The sequence below is a fragment of the Amblyomma maculatum genome, chromosome 3 (genome assembly GCF_055883805.1).
Source record: "Amblyomma maculatum isolate TAMU_Amacu chromosome 3, ASM5588380v1, whole genome shotgun sequence".
In the NCBI taxonomy this organism is placed as follows: domain Eukaryota; kingdom Metazoa; phylum Arthropoda; class Arachnida; order Ixodida; family Ixodidae; genus Amblyomma; species Amblyomma maculatum.
This window is the reverse complement of record NC_139346.1, coordinates 159,645,050-159,666,014: the sequence shown is the minus strand read 5'-3', so window position 1 is coordinate 159,666,014 and position 20,965 is coordinate 159,645,050. Positions and strand designations below refer to the sequence as shown.

General features: G+C 45.3%; 1 protein-coding gene across 1 annotated transcript; it reads left to right on the top strand.

Moving 5' to 3' along the window:
- Positions 1 to 1,535: 1,535 nt before the first annotated feature.
- Positions 1,536 to 14,787, top strand: LOC146196641 (acetylcholinesterase-like). The gene is made up of 4 exons (XM_084597048.1): positions 1,536 to 1,676; positions 6,415 to 6,554; positions 9,793 to 11,238; positions 14,634 to 14,787. The coding sequence occupies exons 1-4, from the start codon at positions 1,536 to 1,538 to the stop codon at positions 14,785 to 14,787; spliced, it is 1,881 nt and encodes a 626-aa protein (XP_084453174.1).
- Positions 14,788 to 20,965: the final 6,178 nt, after the last annotated feature.

Genomic DNA, 20,965 nt, shown 5'->3' with positions numbered 1-20,965 from the left:
TATTATAGCAGCAACTGTATGCGGGACGTTCGGCGAAAACATTTAGGCTTCGTCCACACTATTCCCGCTTTCTCTTGCTTGATCTCCCAACTCTCCCACTCACTTTCTTTCCCCTGTTTATCGAACTCAGCCTATCACGCCTAAGACCCGCTCTTTACGGATTAATGAGCCGGATTAATGAGTGACCGCATAGGTCATTTTTGTCGAGGGAGCGAGTTATTGAAAGTCCTTTCTGGACTGTCGAAACTCGAAACCGATCACGATGCCGCTTCCACCGTGCAATCTTGAAGTGCACTCGACAGTCTTGCAGACCATCATGACAGTGTCCACACAGCCCATCACAAACGTTCATCAATTACTGTGCACGAAGCAGGGTCCCGCACCAGACGCACACTAATGCTCTTTACATCCCAGCTCCGCACCATTACCCGGAGTTACGAAGCACTCCTACTGGCGTCGGCGTTTCGTGTCAGCAAAGCTGTAATTGATGTTCACATTAAGACAATGTTAAGCATCCAGTATTTTTTTTATGCGAAGCATATTGCTAGAGGTAAACCACAGCCCTTCGTGACTGTTACACGCCGTGCAAAGAATGTGGAATGCTACGTCACACCACGTGATACGCTGATGTCACGACAGAGGAGAGACGGGGGTCCAGCTCGCGCCGTCGGCTGCGGTTGCACGCCGTGCGGACCACGTGGTATGGTGACGTCACACCACGTGATACGCTGACGTCACGACAGAGGAGAGACGGGGGACCGGCTCGCGCCGTCGGCTGCGATTGGACGCCGTGCGGACCACGTGGTATGGTGACGTCACACCACGTGATACGCTGACGTCACGACATAGGAAGGACCACCATGGCGGTGATATGGCTCGAAGGGTATACATGAGGTGACCTCACAGCCATGCTTGATGAAGACGTAACGACCGTTGGTGCACGTCAAGCCGGTTGGACACGGGTAGTTTACGGGGAGGCTTTCCCATACGACCGTGTTGTTGCCGAAGAAATCAAAATCGTTGATTCCTTTAGCATGTCGGTGTTCTAAGAGCTTTTGCTTGCAGTACATATTCGCGTAGTGGCAATCGAGTATCGTTGGCCTGGGGGACGACATGTTCGTTGTGCGTGTCGGTAACACAGTTAGATTAGAGATGAACGAGTCATGCTATTACCTAGTTTTATGCGATGGGAAAACATTGTGCGTTCCAAGTTTAAACCGTGTAAAAGCACGTGTAACCAATGCAAGAAACGTTTAGCCAAGTGTAACCATGGAAAGCCGAGTTTAGCAATCAATATGCTTCGCATCTGACCAGGCTTAACCAAGCTAAGCCTCAGCCATTTTTTTTCTTCGACAGGAGGACAGGGCGCCGAGGCGTCAAAGGCATCGGCGACGCTGGTCTCTAAACACCAATCTACCAGGAAATCGCACGGCACAAGGCGCTCCAAAAAATCTAACAAACCTCCATCCACACGATACAAACGTAAATCCGAGACGCTGCTGTCTCCGGCTGAGTGCTTTATCTCGCCTGCGACAATGTCGCCGCCGATATCGAAGGTGACCAGCGATGCGGACACGATTAACAAAGAGCCGAGCAGCCACCGCTTTTCCACAACAGACCGCAAGTTGACCATGGAGAGTGCGACCAACAAGTTAACTTCACCACTGAAGTCACAGGTAAGCAAATTAGTTCCCTGATTGTGTGTTAGCATCAGTTTCTAGAAGGGAACGGTATGGCTCGCTTAGTGGCCTGGTTAGAGCAATGTGATTCGAGTGACGACCTAAACAATGAAGATTCTGTCTACTCCCCTTTATCCCCATCCATGGCCATGAGCATTCCCATTCAATAAAGGACATCCAATCATTCCCTGATTAGCGCTTCATTTGATGCAGACAGTGTTTGACTGCTCCCCCTTCCGCTGTAACATGTTTTGTGCGACCCATTGACATCGATGTGGTGCAGTATCACAAAATCGCGGCACCATTGTATAAACTAAACATCGAGTTTTTTTCCTGAACTTATTGCTCAGAAACAAAGCAATATTCTCATATCACTGTAAACCGATATAGGCAGCAAACTACACTTAATCTTAAAAAAAGAGAAACGTGATTATCTATCATACAACTAAATTACAAAGTGTATGGGTTAATGTGTACTTCAACCTTTGGCACGCTATCTACACGGCCATGTACACAGCAAGCTTGGAGAGTATTCTAACACTGTCTTTGTCCAAACACTGATTCATTTGTTTCAAGTTAATCTTTTATTATTTATAACCTAAAGAAATGCGATTATTATGCAGTATAACGAACGCAGTAAATGTTTTTTTTTTTCTTTCGAATGAGTGAGCGGAGTAGCACGCCCTCCACCAATTTCTGCCTGTGTTCTTCATTTCGTATTGTGATTCTTTATCTGCTATGCAGTATGATATGCAGTATTGGCCCCATACGAAAACAGCCCTTTTGCCTTGATTAGGCATTTGGGAAAACCGACTCTCTTCTTCACGATTTCGGTGTCTAAAATGTACGGGCCGGATTTGCTGACGTTGCTGAACCTTTTGACAGTGCGTCCCATTGAGATTGGCGTTAAGGAAGAGGTGGGTAGATAACTATATAGGCCGCCACAGTGATGAACCAGGATGCAGCTACTTGCGTGACTCTGGACGTATGGTTCACGTTCTCGTGACGATCTTGCAGCGCATACTTTTTCCTTCATTAACCATGTTAAACATAGTTACCGCACATGAGACTACGTTCAATTATAAGTTAAATGCGGCATATGTTTTACTGTCAACATAAAATTCGTTAAAAAATTTCCCTTCCACTCACATTGGTGACGTCTACACGAGAAACTCCGTATTCGCGTAAACGGCGGTGTAACCTATCCTCTGGGAAACGTGCAAAAACAAAAACCCTGTCGACGCACGCCGTTTATTACGAATTTTCAAATTTGGAGTTAACCAAATCGAATACGTGTGGAATTAAACCGGTAATGACGACGCCTGTTCACTTTGTATATATAAATATATATGGCATGGGCAAATTCGTGGTCGGGAACGGTGTGCGCCGGAATGCAAATCATGACCACGAAACGCGCCCCGCTGGGGTGGTGCAGTGGTAAGACGCCCGACTACTGTCCGGAGTTCCCGGGTTCGAACCCGACCTCGGCCGCTGCGTTTCGATGGAGGCGAAACGAAGAGGCGTCCGTATGCTGTGCGATGTCAGCGCACTTTAAAGATCCCCAGGTGGTCGAAATTACTCCGTAGCCCTCCACTGCGGCTCCCCTTTCTCTCTTTCCACTTTCACTCCCACCTTCCTCCCTTCCCTTACGGCGCGGTTCAGGTGTCCACAGAGTAAGTGTGACAGATACTGCGCCTTTCCCTTCCTGTGAACCAATTGTTATTATTATGACCAAGAAACGCGCCTTCGTCGGGCGCAAGCTACAGACTTCGTCCGGCAATTTGTGATTGTGCGAGAAAGGGCGGCGCGTGTCGGTAAATACGATGTTTGCGTTCATTAACTGACTGATTATGCTGTTTTGGTGCGCCAATTCATATTATTGTTCATCAGTCTTTTATGTTGTAAAAAAATACCTGTCGTGTTTTGGATTATTTTATATATTATGCTTTGTTTTTTTCTTATTACTGCGAATTGCTTTCCCCCCTTTTTAATGAACTCTGTACTCTGCGAGAATAAATAAACAGAGATAAGGAAGGCGGTTATCAGCTTGCGCCACCATACTTTTGACTCGTTCATGGTGATGGGATAGGATTCTGCCACTCGTGATCACGTTGTTGCGCAGTAGAGGTCACAGTTTAGTCAAATAGTTCAAATGACAGAGCTTCTGACACCGCTTACTGTATGGAAAGCGATGGAAGCTTTCTGGAAAGCATACACGCGTTTCAGACAACCTGCGTCGCTGCTGCTAACCAGAAAGAAGCTCTTCAACATGAGCTGCGTGACGTCTTTTATAGTTCTGGTCTTCATTTTTAACACGAAAGCGCTAATTCGCTATGTTCACAGATGTCTGTCCGCAGACCGCGTCCGCAGACCGCGTCCGCAGACCGCGTCCGCAGACCGCGTCCGCAGACCGCGTCCGCAGACCGCGTCCGCAAACTCGTGTCCGCAGCAGTTGCAGGTAATTTAGAAGCGGTAGAGGTTAATGGGTGGTGTCAATCGATAGAGGCTGACGTAATGTTGCTGCAGAAAAAATAATTAGGCCAATTAGATAATTAGGTAATTAATTAGAATAACTGGTTCACAGGAAAGGAAAGGCGCAGTATCTGCCACACTTGTTCTGTGGACACCTGAACCACGCCGTAAGGCAAGGAAGGGGGCAGTGAAAGCGGAAAGAGAAACATGTGCTGTAGTGGACATGACGTCAAGGATGTGACGTCACACTACCGAAAGTAGAGCTGAGAAAAGGGCATGGGAAGGGATTGGCGCGCAATTTGAATGTATACCAAAGACTAAAAGGGGTAAACAAGAAGTGAATTAATGTGAGGTAGATGTGATGTAACGCAACCGGAAGTAGAGCCAAAAAAGGGCATAAGAAGCTATCGGCGCGCAATTTGAAAGTACCTAAGACTAAAATGGGCAAACAATAAGTGAATCTAGCTACTAAGCAACCAGAGGCAACCAACAGCAGCATCCGTGCTTTCGCATTACTGCAATGTAGATTCTGCAGTGGTCTTTAATTGTTTTCCTCCAGTCCGGCTCCGCGTGCAATAAATAATTCAGGATATACAGTACGCATACAGGCTTATGGATTTTTTATCCTGGGGTGGTGCACTAGTAAGACGCCCGACAACTGTGCCGGAGTTCCCGTGCTCGATCCTGACCGCGCCGGCTGCGTTTCGATGGAGGCGAAACGAAGAGGCGTCCGTGTGCTGCGCGATGTCAGCGCATGTTAAAGATCCCCAGGTGCTCCAAATTACTCCGTAGTCTTCCCCGAACTCGACCTCGGCGGCTGCGTTTCGATGGAGGCGAAACGAAGAGGCGTCGTGTGCTGTGCGATGTCAGCGCACGTTAAAGATCCCCAGGTGGTCAAAATTACTCCGTAGCCCTCCACTACGGCTCCTCTTTCACTCTTTCCACTTTCACTCCCATCTTCCTGCCTTTCCTTACGGCGCGGTTGCGGTGTCCACAGAAATCAAGTGAGACAGTTACAGTGCCTTTCCCCTCCTATAAATAAACCAGTTCACAGAGCAAGTGTGACAGATATTGCGTCTTTCCCTTCCTGTGAACCAATTATTTTTTCTCTCTACATCTTCGACCATGCCTTGTTTCCAGAGACGCGCCTTAAAGGAGTAAGAAACGAGCTCCTCCTCACGAAACCCCGTTTTAATGCGGTAGCGTTAAGAAGCTCGTGTCGCAGAAAAGCCGGCGTCGTCGGCGTTGGCGGCGTTGGCCGTGAGCGATAAATCCCGGCATGCGCTTCATAAATAAAAAGAACTTCCAAGATTGGCTGGGTGGGAATCGAACCAGGGTCTCCGGAGTGGAGACGGAGACGCTACCACTCAGCCACGAGTTCGATGCTTGAAAGCGGTACAAAAGCGCTTCTAGTGAATGCGGTGTTGCCTTAGAAACGTGCCGTAGAACGTTATACTGCGGTGTATATCGGTAATTATGAGCATGTTACTTACAGAAGTCGCAGTTACACGAGTAGCGAAGTACGTTTCCGCTACATTTCTTCTGCGCTCTGCGCACATGCAGAGCCATCTTGCGGCAAAACACAGAAGAACCCCTCCTCGCAATGTGCGGTGCTGCCCCGACACGTGGCGCGCCACTCGCCCCTGACGTTTCGCCGTGCACCCTCACGGGTTGTAGAATCAAGCGACTTTCCTTTCTTTAGATCACTATCTTCGCTCACCCGCTTCTCCCCTTCGGGCCCCGCGGGTACCGGGGCGAGGATGCCCCAATACCCTTGCGTTTAATAAGTTTTCTCGCTCTCTGCCCTTCCAACATCCAGCGTGCGTCACTCGAGCAGTGGTGTTTAGGCGACGCGGCTCCTCTTTCCGCTCACAGCGCGATTGCTAGGTGCAGCGTCTGATGCCGGACGCCTCTGACGTGATCGCTGCGCCGTAGCGCTTCTGCTGGGAAAGCGTCCCTTGCGATGTGCGACTGACCGACATACTCAGTGCGTGTGAACGCCATAGGAACACGGGAGCAAGAAACGTTGTAGTGTGCACAACACAGTGCGATAATGTAGATTGTGAGAAGCACTTGTTTGAACAAATAATTAGAAAAAAGTTCTACAGTGCACTTAGAAGTGTTGAGTATGAAAACTGTCTTTGTGTGACTCAACAGCATACCGAGCGAATGAGTGGGCGGTGCGAACGAGGTGCAATAACGCTATCGCGTTCCACTCTTGAAGGCGAAGCTTAAGCGTCCTCCAATTTTTTTTCTACCGCAGTTAGCGGCCGACACCACAGCGGAGAACGATGTCAACGAGAAGGCAGATGCACCCGCGTCCAAGTGGTCGGCGGCTGCAACCCAACGAGTCTTGTCCGTCGCCACGTCCACGGTCGCACAAGCGAAAAGCACCGTAGCGGCGTAAGTGTGATGGGTGCACGTTAAACGAAGATATTGACAGTGTCTTCACGTTTATTGTATACGTGTGATATTCCACTTTGCCCAGGGACACGCAAGAAGAGAACTTACAGTCTGGGGGAACTTATCAGTACAAGACACTTCGTTACAAGAGAATTGGTTTCACATTGTTATGATTCGAGCAAAAAAAAACGAGTTAGCTCATGTTTCGGGCAAACTATAACAGTGTGATCGATTCTCTTGTAACCAAGTCTATTGTACTAATGAGGATATGCTCCTCTATAAGGAGTAACCCCATCTATGTTAGGGTCCCACCGCGATGGCATAGTGGTTAAGAAGCTCGAGTACTGTACCTTAGTACCTGGTTTCGAACTCGACTTCCAGCGTTTGCCTTTTGATGGAGGTGGAAAGGAGAGGTGTCCGTGTGCTGTTAGGTATCAGTGCACAAAATTACTCTGCAGCCCTTCACTGTTTGCCCCGTCGAGGTGGTGCAGAGGCTAAGATGCCTGACTACTGTGCCAGAGTTCCCGGGTTCGGATCCCGACCGCCAGCGGCTGCGTTTCGATGGAAGCTAAACGGAGAGGCGTCCGCGTTCTGTGCGATGTCAATGCACGTTTTAATAAAGATCCACAGGTGGTCGAAATTACTCTGAAGCCCTCCACTACGGCACCTGTCTCTCTCTCTCTCTCTCTCTGTCTCTCTGTACTTTCACTCCCACCTTTCTCCCTTCTTTCAGGGCGCGGGTCAGGTGTCTACAGAGCAACGTGACAGATACTGTGTCCTTCCTTTTTTATGTGAACCAGTTATTCATCATCATCATCATCATCAGCCTGACTATACCCACTGCAGGGCGAAGGCCTCTACCATGTTTCTCCACTTAACCCGGTTCTGTGATAGCTGCATCCACTTGACCCCTGCGAACTTCTTAACCTCATCCGCCCACCTAACTTTCTGCCGCCCCCTGTTACGCTTTCCTTCCCTTGGAATCCAGTTTGTTACCCTAAGCGACCATCGGTTATCCTCTCCGCACTATACGTCCCGCCCATGCCCATTTCTTCTTAATTTCCACTAGAATGTCAGTAACTTGAGTTATTTCTCTGACACACTCTGCACGCTTACTATCTCTTAATGTTACCCCTACCATTTTTCGTTCCATAGCCCTCTGGGTTGTCCTGAACTTAAGTGCAACTCTCTTGGTTAGCCTCCACGTTTCAGCCCCATAGATGAGTACAGGTAAGATGTAACTGCTGTATACTTTCCTCTTGAGCGATACCGGTAAGCTGCTAGTCATAATCTGCGAGTGCTTGCCAAATGCGCTCCATCCCAATCGTATTCTTATTTCCTTTTCATGGTCCGGATCTGCGGTTACTACCTGTCCTAAGTCGACATATTCGCCTACTACTTCCAGTATTTCGCTACCTAATGTAAACTGCTGTTCCTTCCCAAGGCTGTTGAACATTACCTTAGTCTTCTGCGTATTGATTTTCAAGCCTACCTTTCTACTTTTCCTGTCTAGGTCATCAATCATTATTTGCAGTTCATCCCCCGAGTTGCTTAGCAAGGCAATGTCATCAGCAAATCGCAGATTACTGAGGTATTCTCCATCTACCCTTATCCCTAGCTGGTCCCATTCCAAGTCTCTGAATACTTCCTCTAAACAAGCTGTGAATAGTACTGGGGAGATCGTGTCTCCTTGCCTAACACCTTTCTTTATGGGAATTTTGTTACTTTCTTTATGCAGAACTATGGTTGCTGTGCAGTCCCTATATATATCTTCCAGCACTTTCACGTACGGCTCGTCAACCCCCTGATTTCGCAATGCCTGCATAACCGCCGAAGTTTCAACTGAGTCAAATGCTTTTTCGTAATCATTGAATGCTATGTATAAGGGCTCGTTATATTCCGAGAATGTTTCTATCACCTGGTTGATGGTATGGATATAATCGATAGTAGAGTACCGTTTCCGAAAACCTGCTTGATCCTTTGCTTGACTGCAGTCTTAAGGTTGTCCTGATTCTGTTAGCGATAACCTTAGTAAATACATTATACGTAACAGACAGTAAGCTTATTGGTCTGTAATTTTAAGGTCCTTAGAGTCCCCTTTCTTATGAATGAGGCTTCTTCTCAACCTTCATTTAAAGAGAGAAAAAATTACGAGGGACTTTAGCGATTAAAGTAGTGAAATTCGAAAGACTGATTCTGCTATGCAACTGACGCTAATTAGTCATTAATAATGTAATCAATAGCTAATCAGTAATTAAGTAGGTAATCGTTAATTACTTAAGCAAATAATTAATCAATTATGAGTTAATTTTAGATTCCTTAATTAGTCAACAATTGATGGTTAATTGATTCATTAATTAGTACTTGATCATTGATTGACATATGGCCATATAAAGCCCGCATTGGCGCATACTGTGGTGGTGCTCTGTGATTGGTCGAGACCTCTATGACGGCATCCCGCCTCGGCTAATCAAAAAAACGCCGCAAAAGCGGGACTCATTTTGTCCACGACAACATGAGCCATTATAGGCTTTCGCCTTAATATTGTAAGACATAGTCCAGTAGATCAGGAAAAATTGCAGGGGTGCACTCAAGTCTTCTTGCGTGCAAGAATGCGAGAGCATTGTAACTTTTGTCACGCCACCTGGTAGATTCGCTCGACGCTACCCTCTCTGACCTGGCCTATACTCGCCCAGATGGCGCATTTGCACAGCGTATTTACCGTACCTCAATTAAATGAAAGAGGGACGGAGATGAAACGTGATGAAGGCGACGATGCATAGTGTTGCAATATTACATCGGCTTCGGCGGTATAGTATAGAGTGTGGCTATTGAGTGCATGTTGTATATTTTGGGTGCAATAACAATAAAGCGGAGGCAGTATAATGTTCTCGTTCGTGGGCACGGTAAGCTGATCTGTTTGTTCTGGGGTGACTTCCAAAACAAGTCGCTGTAGTGTTCCCTATTTTATTTATTTATTTATTTTTTTACTTTAGTGTCAGTTCGTGCCGACACGCTTTGCCGATATTCTCTGCCCACACGGTCAGTCCGCAATTCTCGTATACGGCATTTATTAAACAAGGTTTTCTTTCGTAATAATACGCATTAATGCGCAGCGCTCCTCGTCGGCTTGACGACATTTACAAGTGACTCATCTTTTCGTAGGCTTAAGGACAACGTGACTGTGCGAAGATGCCGTAGTTTGCTTACGGTGCTTCTCCTTTTTTTTTTTTTTCAGGAATCGTGCGACAACGATCGTAGTCTCCATTATGACAATCCTTGTAATAACCACCGTTGGATTCATTTACTTGTTTCCCCTCTACAACGCCGGTAAGAGAAGATTGGGCACATTGGACTCCTCAGATGCTGCTACCAATATGCCTGCTTGCGTCGATCAATCCAGTCAGCTCACCTTGGAACTGGGGGAGGGCAAATTGTTTGGACTCAAGAGTGTTAAAACCGAGCGCTCCGGGCTTTCTGTTCGGCAGTTTTTCGGCATACACTACGGGGCTTCCACGGCGGGCAAAGGCCGTTTTGGTCCAGCTGTCCCAGCGCCGCCTCTCAGCGTTAACACCACGCTACAGGCCTACACACACGGCCCTCCGTGCGCCCAGATGGCGTTTAACGCATCTGAGCCAGAAGGCTCCGAGGACTGCCTGAAGCTCTCCATTTGGGCTCCGTTCACATGCCGACCTACTGACCCGTTGAAGAAGGTCGTCATCGTCTTGCCCTCGGACTGGTTCCAGACAGGACGCGTGGCTGATTATGACAACATCTGGCGGACGTTGTCCGCCAACGGAGACCTCGTTGTGGTGGCTCCCAACGTAAGGCTAGGAGTACTGGGTTACTTGAGTTCCACCTCGGAGCAAGCACCAGGCAACGTAGCCTTCACCGATGTCTCTGTCGCTCTGTCTTGGATCCGTGCCTACATTGCCGCATTTCACGGGAACCCTACGGAGATTGTCGCTTTGGGCCTCGGCGCGGGCAGCTTAATCCTTTCCACAGTCTTCCTCAGCACTCCCGATTCGAACACGTACATTCAGCGCCTCATCGTGCACGGCCTGTCGCCAACGTCTCTGTTACCACGGAATGGTGCCCAAAACGCGATCTCTCTAGGCAATCGTCTCGCGTGTACCGACACTAACGATAGCATCGACAGCATTCTGACCTGCCTCAGGACACGCGACTGGAAGGACGTCCTGGTGAAGAGCCGGTCATTCTCTCCGTTTCAGTTTGTGCCTTCCAGGGATATAAGCCCCATGGCGTTATTCGGCTCCTCTCTTGACAACGCCGTCGGCAGGTCCTTGTCTGGAGTGAGCATTCTGTGTGGGTACTACAGAAAAGAAGGTCATCAAGCCGTCACCAGCATGCTGAAATCCACGACAGCTCCAGAGAGTTCCGTGCCCGAAGCTGTTTTCGCTCGCATCGCTCGCTTCTTTGCTGGTACGAATGAAAGCGCCGTATTCGAGCACCTTTCCGCCAAAGCCAAAGCGCTTCTGGAAGGCTTGGATGAGTACGAAATCCACCAGCTTCTCGTCGATGCCATCTACCACTGCCCGCTAGAAGAACTTGCAGCTGTGGCTACGCAGAAGTTGGCCAATGTTTGGTTCTATGTCATCACAGACACTGGTGACTCTACGCCAGACCATTATATAACTCAAATGATAACGTTTATAAAGACAGGGTAAGTGCGTTATCCTTTTTTAACACATACTGTAAGGAGCAAAATATGTGCTTAGGTAATATCGCGAATACAGTAACCGACAAAGAAAGTTACTACTCAAAAAAAAAAAAAAACATTTAAGAGTATCGGTGACCAGTACACACAGACAAACGTAAAATTGCTGCACAGTGTTTTGTCTTGTTTTATGGATGCTTGATCCGTAGGCAAACTTTGAAAATAAAGAAATGCGTCTTTTAACTTTCGGGCCTTTACTACTATCAAGCAGGAATTCGTGGGACGACCTGAATCGCTCGCTATATTGGTCTGCGGAAAGCAACCTTAGGTGAACCGTTCGCATTGCTGTTTGGCGTACAGAACACAGTGACTAGAATAAGATTGTAGGCGAGTCTATTATGTATATATACTCTCCGCACCAATATTGGAGCACTAGTAGGAAAAACGTTGATCGAATTGAAATATACATGATTTGGTGCAACAGGGTGAAATTATTTTGACAGGTGGAAAGTAAAATTAGAAGGTGGTTATCTATTGTAGCGACCCACAGCCGGGATCAAGCCTGGGAAACCTTACATAACATCCCATAGGCTGTACCTGAAGGGCTTAAAATGTTCGAAATGAGTTTTTGAGAGAGAATGAGGTCAGCGTGGGGATTTTTCCAATGGCCAAATCGAGTCGAGCTCCTTTTCAGGCCTCCGTACAATGTAGTACCCTTAGGGTCATTCTATTTGATTTTTCTTTCAGATTAAACGCTAGCAGTGGCACTCGTAACCCGCCGCTTATTAACATCGCCGAGGTTATTTAAATTGAAAGTCTCGTTTTCATCTGTCAATTTGCCGCATGAAAATACACCACGAAACGCTACCATAACGCTTATAACGTGTTTCCCTTTACCGTGATTTTGGTTTGGTGCAGGAGACATTCTGCAGCACTTGCTTAATTGCAGCCACTAAAGCTGCAAATGGAAAACTGTGTAGCTTTCAAATAACATTTCTGCCGATTAAAAATTTTCCGGGTTACTGATATAAAAGCCGATACCACCGCTTATTCGAGGCAGTCGATCTGCCCGTTAAATATATAACCAGTGTGGCTAGCGGATGGTAGGCGAGCGAACTGGTCAACTCGAAATGGGGATAATTCGCGGACTAAAATGACTATTTATTGCAGCTGCAATGTTTCTGTAAAAAAAAAAAAAAAAAAAAAAAAAAAAAAAAGCGGTACCACTTTGTAGTGGCGTGGCTACCGCTTGGATGGGTGAAAATAGAGTAATTACACTCTTACTACATTTACTCCGCTGTGAATGGCGGATTCAACTAATAGATTCAACTCAGCGGGTATTTGTTTCCTAGACGGGTGGTCCACATACTTCTTTACCTGTATGGGCACGAGTATCTGCATTAGTGGAGTGTATAGCAAGATCCCCTATGTATAGTAAAATGCAATTATTCCTTTCTTTTTGCATGCATTTGAGGCGTATTAAGGCAGATTTTCTCAGCAACTTTAGCACCCAGCTGCCTAACCATCTTTTATCCTCATTCTAACTCAGTTTGATGGAACTAGAATTCGGGTCTTGCATCCATTGTTTACTATGTTGTTCTTTTCTTTGTCAAATCGCAAATTTCATTATTCCTGTCGTAAGACGAAACTCTCTTATGAGAAGACATACTCTATAATATATGACTACGTCTTAGTTCATATCTCGATGCTGATCTAGCTGGTAGAAGTCAAAGTTTTATTTATTTTATTTTTTTGCTTCCTTAATCGGTCGGTTGTAACAAAAAAAAACACACACATTACGTATTTTAGATATTTAAGGTCGAACGTTTACTTCAGACATTAAGTAAAAAAAAAAGCTGAAAAATTCATTCAGTAGCCAGCGCTTGTGTAGCCAGGACTAGTGTTAGTTTGACATTTAGCTATTCGATTGTCTAAGATGGCAATTTTTTTCGGAGATGCGCTCTCGACGTAAATGTTCCTCGCTGCACACTCCCAGCTTACGTTGTTAAATTGCTCTTCGTGGAGACACTTCTTGACACGCTATCGCTGGACACTCGCTGAAAAGCTCACTTTGCAATCCCAAGGACTGATTTGAGAGAATAGTTATACGCAGGGAGCTCGTTCATCATACTGCTCTTGTCAGCACACCAAGTGTAGCTGTTTTGCAGACATATATCACCCGACGGGCGTTTCTGCTGGTGGCAAACATTATGAAATACGCGGCCCAAAAAGCAGCATTAAGCATGTTTTCAAAGACTCGATTCTAATTAACCTACTGAAAAACCAAAAGTTCTAAGGGGCAATAACCTCATAAAATTTCTTCTAATCGCATAGACTCTCATACGGTGCAGATCATTATCATAAAATATTGTACATAATTTATGATAATGTACAAGGAACTATGAGACCTTATGCAATTATATGCGACTTGTATGTGATTTCTTATGCGAATTGAGTGAGATTGTGTGAGAAAATGTGAAGTTATTGCCTTATACAATTGTTTCAGTAGGGAAAGTAAAGACGGATTTCATTATAAGTAAGGCTGCGATTTGGGCGATTTGTTATTGCTTAGCAGTCAAAAGCAGCGCGGCAAAACGGAACGCACGAAGGAAGACTCAACACAAGCGCTGTGTTGTGTCTCTTTTCGTCCCGTTTTCCCGCGCTGTTTTTCACTATCATTTCAATCTTCTCTCATGAAATACGCAATCGTGTCTCGTGAAGTAAGGACAGGAACGGTGCAAAACGCGCTGACACCTTTTTATTACGGGAAGCTTCCGAAGAATAGCACGCACACACGTGCCGCCATCCGCTTTAGCGTTGGCGATCGTCGAATCCCGCTTATTTTTCAACGTTATGATAGGTTTTAGTCTTTTGCCAGAGATGTCCTAACAATCTGTAGACTCTAACAAAGAAAAAAAATGCCGACAGCGCACTGTCTTTGAAAGACGCTGTAGGTTATAATTTTAAACCAGCGAGGTTTGAAAGTTTAGGGTGCATAACGAATCATTTTATCCCACCTTCCCACGCAGAACCGGTGTTTGCCTAGCAATACAACTTTAATGCTTTCTAGCCTTAACACGGGATGCCTTACACGGGAGCATAACACGGGAAGCCTTAATGCTTTCTAGCCTTATCGGGGATAATTGCTTCATATTGGCGACTCGTCACACATGCAAATCCAGCCCTGAGGCGAAACTTCTTGGCGATAGAAATAAGGCGCAGTGCATTTATTAAACGCGCGATATTGCGACCGAGAGCTAGGGGGGAATGTGTAAGGACACTGAATGCACGCAATTACCTTCCACTAAGTTTCATTGGCATTGGTTTTGTATGCCACAGGTGAATTTTGTGAAAACGAGTACTAACGTATTGTTTTTTTCTTTTTTTTTGTTATTTTTTAGAGCCATGGAATGGGCACCCTTTGGTAGCAACGAGAACATCTTGCTCGTCAACAGCACCGCTACCAACTACCCAGTCTCAAAATGGCGAACAGAGCTTTGCCTCACCACACGCGAGATCGCTAATGCGTTGGCGGGGCTGGGTGTGCAGTCCTAGTAGCAAGAAAGCGTGCTCATTGCCACTTAGGCAGCTACAAGCAATTTCTTTGCGCTTTTAGTACAACAATCTCTTTGGAACAAGATTTTTTCTCGGTTGGACTATCTCAAGTTATTGGATTTTTTTTTTTACGCGCATTTTCTTTCCCTTATTACGCCACTCGAACGCTGCTTATTTGAGGATTAATCGACTTACTATAATATAAACTCTCGACACGAACTTTGAATGCCTGCTTCTGACCTTGCAAGAATGATTTAGGTCCAGAACTTTACCCGATACATTCATCTGCTGAAAGATGTGGGGGATATACATAACTTTCTAATATCAAAGTTGAAGGTAGCAACGGGAAGAGAATGAGTTATCCCATGTTTGGAAAGCGCAGAGATAGCTTTAAGGATGTTGCCATTGCATAAATGTGGAGTATCTGGTGTCAAAGAAGGCCCGAAAAATTAAACCGCTTTAAAAAGAGTTAAAACATCCCACCTAATGTCTCGATTTCTGACCGGACGTGAAAGCCCATTTGACAGTAACAAACTAATTTACATTTAGTGCAAGTCTTCAAACAGTCAACTCTGGCGTGCCTGTGTTGGCATCACTTTCACTGGATCTCTTAACTAGAATAGATAAAATATGCTCTGAAAAAGGACCAGCACTGCAGCAGCTGAAGCAAGTAAAGCGAGGGTATTCCAAAGCACTACCATAATGACCAAGTGGAAGATTGTGAAACAATAGCTCCTGTAGCGCACTGATCTGTGCCAATTCGAAACAGCAAACATCCGTCCTACAAAAAAACTAATCTAGCTGTCAGTTACAACCTATGATAAATCTCGGCCATCAAACAAACTAACTTTTATAGGGTGTCAAATAAGGGACGATATTTTTTTGCTGAGTCACTTAGGAGAGCTATGCCTAAAGCTGCAAAATTTTTAAGTTTCACCTCCATGAAAATGCTGCCGCCGCCACAGGGACCCTATAAGGCACCTTTGCGATCAGTGAACGGCGCGCCCTCTGTGCCGTGGCCCCTGCGCCATCGCGGCAGGTCAGTGTTGGGAAGTTTTTGACCTGTCGCTCTACAAAAAAGAAATCAGGAAGACGCTTAATTAAGAATCGCCTCAAAAGCAAACGTGATAGTGCCTTTAGCACCGCCTTTTCATTCCGCGAATTTCTAAAAATTCTTAGTGTAGAGGTCATACGTGCCACAACGCGCTCACTAGGTATACCCCTCTAACATGTCTGGATCCATCGACCTTTCATGTTCTATGCGGAAAGGCCACGCGAAGGGTCGGCGGATCAGACATGCTAAAGGGGCGCGTATAGAGAAGGCGCTAAGGTCAGTAGAGGTCAATCTGGGTTTGAGACGTCGTCAAAGTACGGACTAATTGCTCTATGCCTTGATAGGAGAAATGGGCAAGGTAATATGATCACTCAAATAGACCATAATGGTTTAGTAACAACTAACAAATAATGCTATGTCTATTGAAAAGGCATTTTACGAGTATTACTATGGACTCTTTTCCCATTAGCCTTAGGCAATGGCTCTTTCAGGGCAGAATATTTGCCCTTAATACTGAAAGTGGATATGTGATAGAAAGTTTGGAACAATAATTCTCCGCTGCCGAGGTCTTCAAAGCCATGTCCAAAGCCATGGACGACCTTAACCTTGTTAGATCTCAAAGACCGCGTAGATTATCTGCTGCGTTTTATAAAAGATGAAAAAGCAAACTACCACCCGTTTTAACGAATATTTTTAACGAAGCTTATAATAAGGAACTCCTTTCACCTTCATTTTCATTCTCCTATGCAGAACTAATATCTAAAGAAATGATCCAACGAAGCTGAGACATGTTAAATCCTATCAGCCGACTCCTCTAACGAATGTAGATAATAACATTTTTATTAAAGTATAAGCGGGAAGGCTTCAAAATGTGATATCGTGGTATCGTTGCAATGCTTTAAGTAGGCTTGGAAAATGCGTTTGACCGTTCCCTCAATATTCTTTCCGTGATAGAGCACGTCAATGTTAGAAATATAATTCACAATGGAGTCAAAATGGTTTACAGTGAATGCACAACACACCTTATTTTGAACAGGAAGATTGCAGAATTCGGGTCGCAATATCTTTGTACCGAGAATGTTCTCTATCACATTTTTGTTTTGCATCGAGATTGAGCCATTCTGTATTAGTATCAACGCAAACAATTGACTGCCTCGCAGGATTTCGACTGCTCGAAGGAGAGGTTTGTGTGCAGGCATGCGCCGATGGTGTTGCTGTTTTCTTCTCTAATTACGAGAGTGTTTTGTGAGTTAATTGCTCGAAAAGTTAGCTTTCTTCGAAACAAGTGGAAGTGTGGTCAAATAGGGAACGTGCTTAGGATTTTGGTGTGGTGAACGGCGTTGGATTCCGTGCGCCTCCGCGAACGTATCATGGACAATAACTACACCTAAATACTTAGGTGTCTCTCTTACATTTTGCGCTGATAGCGAGTTTTATTTGCGAAATAGGGCTGCAGAACTGAGAGAAACAGCAGGATTCGATATAGATAACCTCTCAATGTTTGTAAGTGCCACAGTTAGCAAATTGTTTTTCGTCAGCAAGCTATGGCACGTGACGCAAGAAACACTGCACAGAAATAAATGTGCAAAAGTTGCATGGGGTGTTCGCAGTGCTTGTGTGTGGTTCCTTTTTGGGAAAGGGAAAGTCGAACTAATCTGCCTCGAAGCGTACGCGTTGGAGGTCTTGGTATATGCCACTTAATTGTGCGAAAGCCAGATTATATTTTATAGGAATGCTAAGGACTCTTTTTACGTGCTGTGATTCAGCTGAGACTGAGCAGTCAATACATTACATCCCATTCTTATCAAAGAATTATTCGTGGGTATTTGAAAGAAGTTACATGAGCTTGTCATGTTTTTAAACACTATTTTCGCCTGATTATATTAGTCATGTGAGACGAGAAAAAGCATAGCAGACGTATATGTGACTCACTGCCCCATCCATTATTGTACAGGGCCATGCACAGTGTAGGCCCAGGTCAAGTAGTTTTAAAACGAGTTTTAAAAAAAAGGACACTACTCCTGCATCTAAAACATTCATTGTCACCCTACATAGCGGGATTTTACTTGCGGTTGCAAGAGGATGGAATTTTTGTGCCTTTGGAAGTCCACTGTAAGGCACCTGCAGAAAAGACGAAACCATTCAGAATGTTTTCTTGGACTGCTGGGACGCAGTTTTCTTCTTCGAAGTTCTCCAAAGAACTCATAAGAAGGATTTTCTGCCTAACCTTCACAGCTTCAGGCATATCCCGACTGAAAACGGTATTCCATATGATCCTGTAATGGCGCTGGGGCTGCATAGTGTATGGAGAATTCGGATGGTGTGCGTCACGCAGAACGCACGGCCAGTGAAAGAATACTTTAAGGAAGCCATTGTATGGTATTGCGAAGTTGCAAAACTTGTTGATCCCGCAGATGGAATCATTAAAGTCATTGAAAGAATTTTAGTCATACTACCTCAGTGAAATACGGCTGAAAATTCTCATGTGAATATTGCATATATTGAGTGCAATAATGGTCTATATGCTTTGCGTGCCGGCCTGGCATGCAGAGGACCTGGGTTTGAGCACCAAAAGCGACAAATTTATTTTAACGAATAACTTCTATTTTCTAAAATACCCACTTCCTTCTTAGAGGAATCTCCTCGCCAATTTTAGCTTCGGTTGGACGCCCGCTGCACCCATTAATTTCTTTAGCTCTATTTGAAACTTCTGGAAATTTTTCCGACTGCCGCGGGACTACAATCGCGTCGGTTGTTCAATAGAACCATACGCTATCGCGTAATGTTACAACACTGAAAAAGTGAAGGATTAACTGACAGCTAACTGTAGAACAAGAACGTAGCGAAGAACCTCGAAAATCACGATCAGTGCAAAAGACGAGGCCATTTAGAGAAAAAAAAAATGGATTCCTACAACCTTGTAAAAGGAGCAAGTATGAATTAAGGGGAGAACCTTGCATTCTACAAATCGGTATGCCCGCTAAACTTACATGAATGTCGGTCTTATTCGTAAGTACAATGTTTTAACATCGTAACATTTTTTTCGTCATCTGGGGCAATTTAACTCCGTACTAATTCATCTTATTCATTACCGCTACATACGGAAAGCGCGCCGGACCGTTATAGAGGTATGTGTTATCACATCGTATATATTATCTATTTTAAAAACTGTGGGGGCCACTTAAGCTCTGCCTTTAAGGGTATGACGCGATAGCGTAGGCTACTAGCCGATATATAAAGCCCCCCCCCCCCCCCCCCCCTGTAACCAAGGTGTATGAACGTGCCTGCGTGGCCTAGGGGTAACGTGAATATCACCCTCGATGTCATTTGAAAGGAGAGGCCAGAGTTGGCAGCTCCTGCCAAACGTGACGTCACACAACCCTACAACCAATCAGTGCGCGGCCATGTCAGCTGCCAGCTATCACCTGCCAGCGCCGTTCTCCTGATATTTCGCTCACAAGGCCTGCGCCGGGTTTTCGGTTAACGAGGTCTTTAACGCTATCGGTTTAAAATTTATAGCTCGGCTATAACGTTATTTAGCGTTTATTTACCTGGTTCATACTGTGTGTACGAAATTTTTTACAAGTAATTTCGGTCAGGAAACTTGAATACGAATGTTCATTTTTTGAAGGAGGCGGAAATTTATATTTCTGAAAAGCAAAATTTTTAGTGCACCTCAAAAAGAATAGTGCAATCTTGTTTCTTCGGCTATACAAAACAATAAAGTCGTGTGTGCTGAGAGAAAGTGGTGGACGGAGGAGGTCAGAAACGTGTCGTCGTCTCTTTCTGCAGCCTAGTGATGTGGAGGTCATTACCCAATCACGGTGGCCCGCTAATGTGAGCGATGTGCTAAAATAGCAAAAAAAAAAAAAGACATTCAATTGCTCGAATTACACGACGAGATTTTCTATAAATGATACGAAAAGCTCGAATCACAAACTATTTCATTTAGGAGCCTCAAAATAAATTACGAATACTTTTATGTTGCAGTAGCTATAATGCAAGAGCGTAGGGCTCTTTGAAAGAAGCATGCTGGACCCGAAACGTCTGCGGCGATGCATGAGCTTTTGGGCGACCGACAACAAGCAAGTCGCCACTGCTGGCTACACTGACATGATGTACACTCAAAACAGAAAGAGGGGTGTGGGGGGGAGGCTTTTCCCGCAAGGTTCCTTCTAACATGCAATCAAAACAGGCCTTACATGATCAAATTAACTTAACTTTTCATATCTCTCCCTCCATAGCGTTCCGGACGTTAAAAAAAAAAAAAAAAAGCTTCGGCTAATAGATCATACAAGTGCAGACACTAATTCTAGGTTACCAGTCACTGCGCTGTTTTGGTTCCACTTCAGAAGCTCATGCCAGTTCTCCATCCTTCTGCTCGTCACTTGAAGCACAAGCACATAATTTGAGTTATACAATTATACATAATTATGCGAGTATAAATATAGGCACAATCTCATGCCATGGGACTCTAAACAAAACTATACAGGTGTGTCCGTATGCATATTTGTGGAACACTGTGAATGAGGTAGCATGGTGCACGAAACGTGAAAAGACGAGAACCTAAATGTTGTATGCAGCATTTTGCTAATTTCAATTAACTCAATTTCATCGCCTGATAGAGTTAGCCTACCGCCCTTAAGGACTTCATTTATATCGTCTTTGTAGCAGACGCATTGCCCTCTAAGCAAGGTGCACAAGCTGACATCAGATTGCTGGGGTTCCACGATATATGAGTAACCTTCACTTGAAAAATCGATGACTGCAAACAAACAAAGTGATTTTACAACAAGCCGCTAGGACTGGCCACCGCGACGTTCAGGCTGACTAGTTTTGGTTTAAAAATGAGATGTCAAGAAAAGAAAAGACAATGGCTGGAAATGGTGAAAGTTTTTTTTCGCGGAGTTGAATTGGTACCTGTCCTTCTGCCAGCTTCGAAAGCGAGGCACGAACATGAAGACGCATCTTCTTGCGTAGTAAAAGGGTTCGCGAGCGGAGTGAGGAGTGGGCGTTTATACTGACATACACTGACGGCGACGCGTGCATGCAGAAGTCCATTCAGTGCTGGGCGTCACCTCTCGACGCGCCCCGTCCATCACGAGACGCAAGGAAGGTCATGCG

Coding starts and splice junctions, on each gene's coding strand:
- LOC146196641 (XM_084597048.1), top strand. CDS start 1,536: ATGTCGCCGCCGATATCGAAGGTGACCAGCGATGCGGACACGATTAAC. Junction 1,677..6,414: donor CTTCACCACTGAAGTCACAG/GTAAGCAAATTA, acceptor TTTCTACCGCAG/TTAGCGGCCGACACCACAGC. Junction 6,555..9,792: donor GCGAAAAGCACCGTAGCGGC/GTAAGTGTGATG, acceptor TTTTTTTTTCAG/GAATCGTGCGACAACGATCG.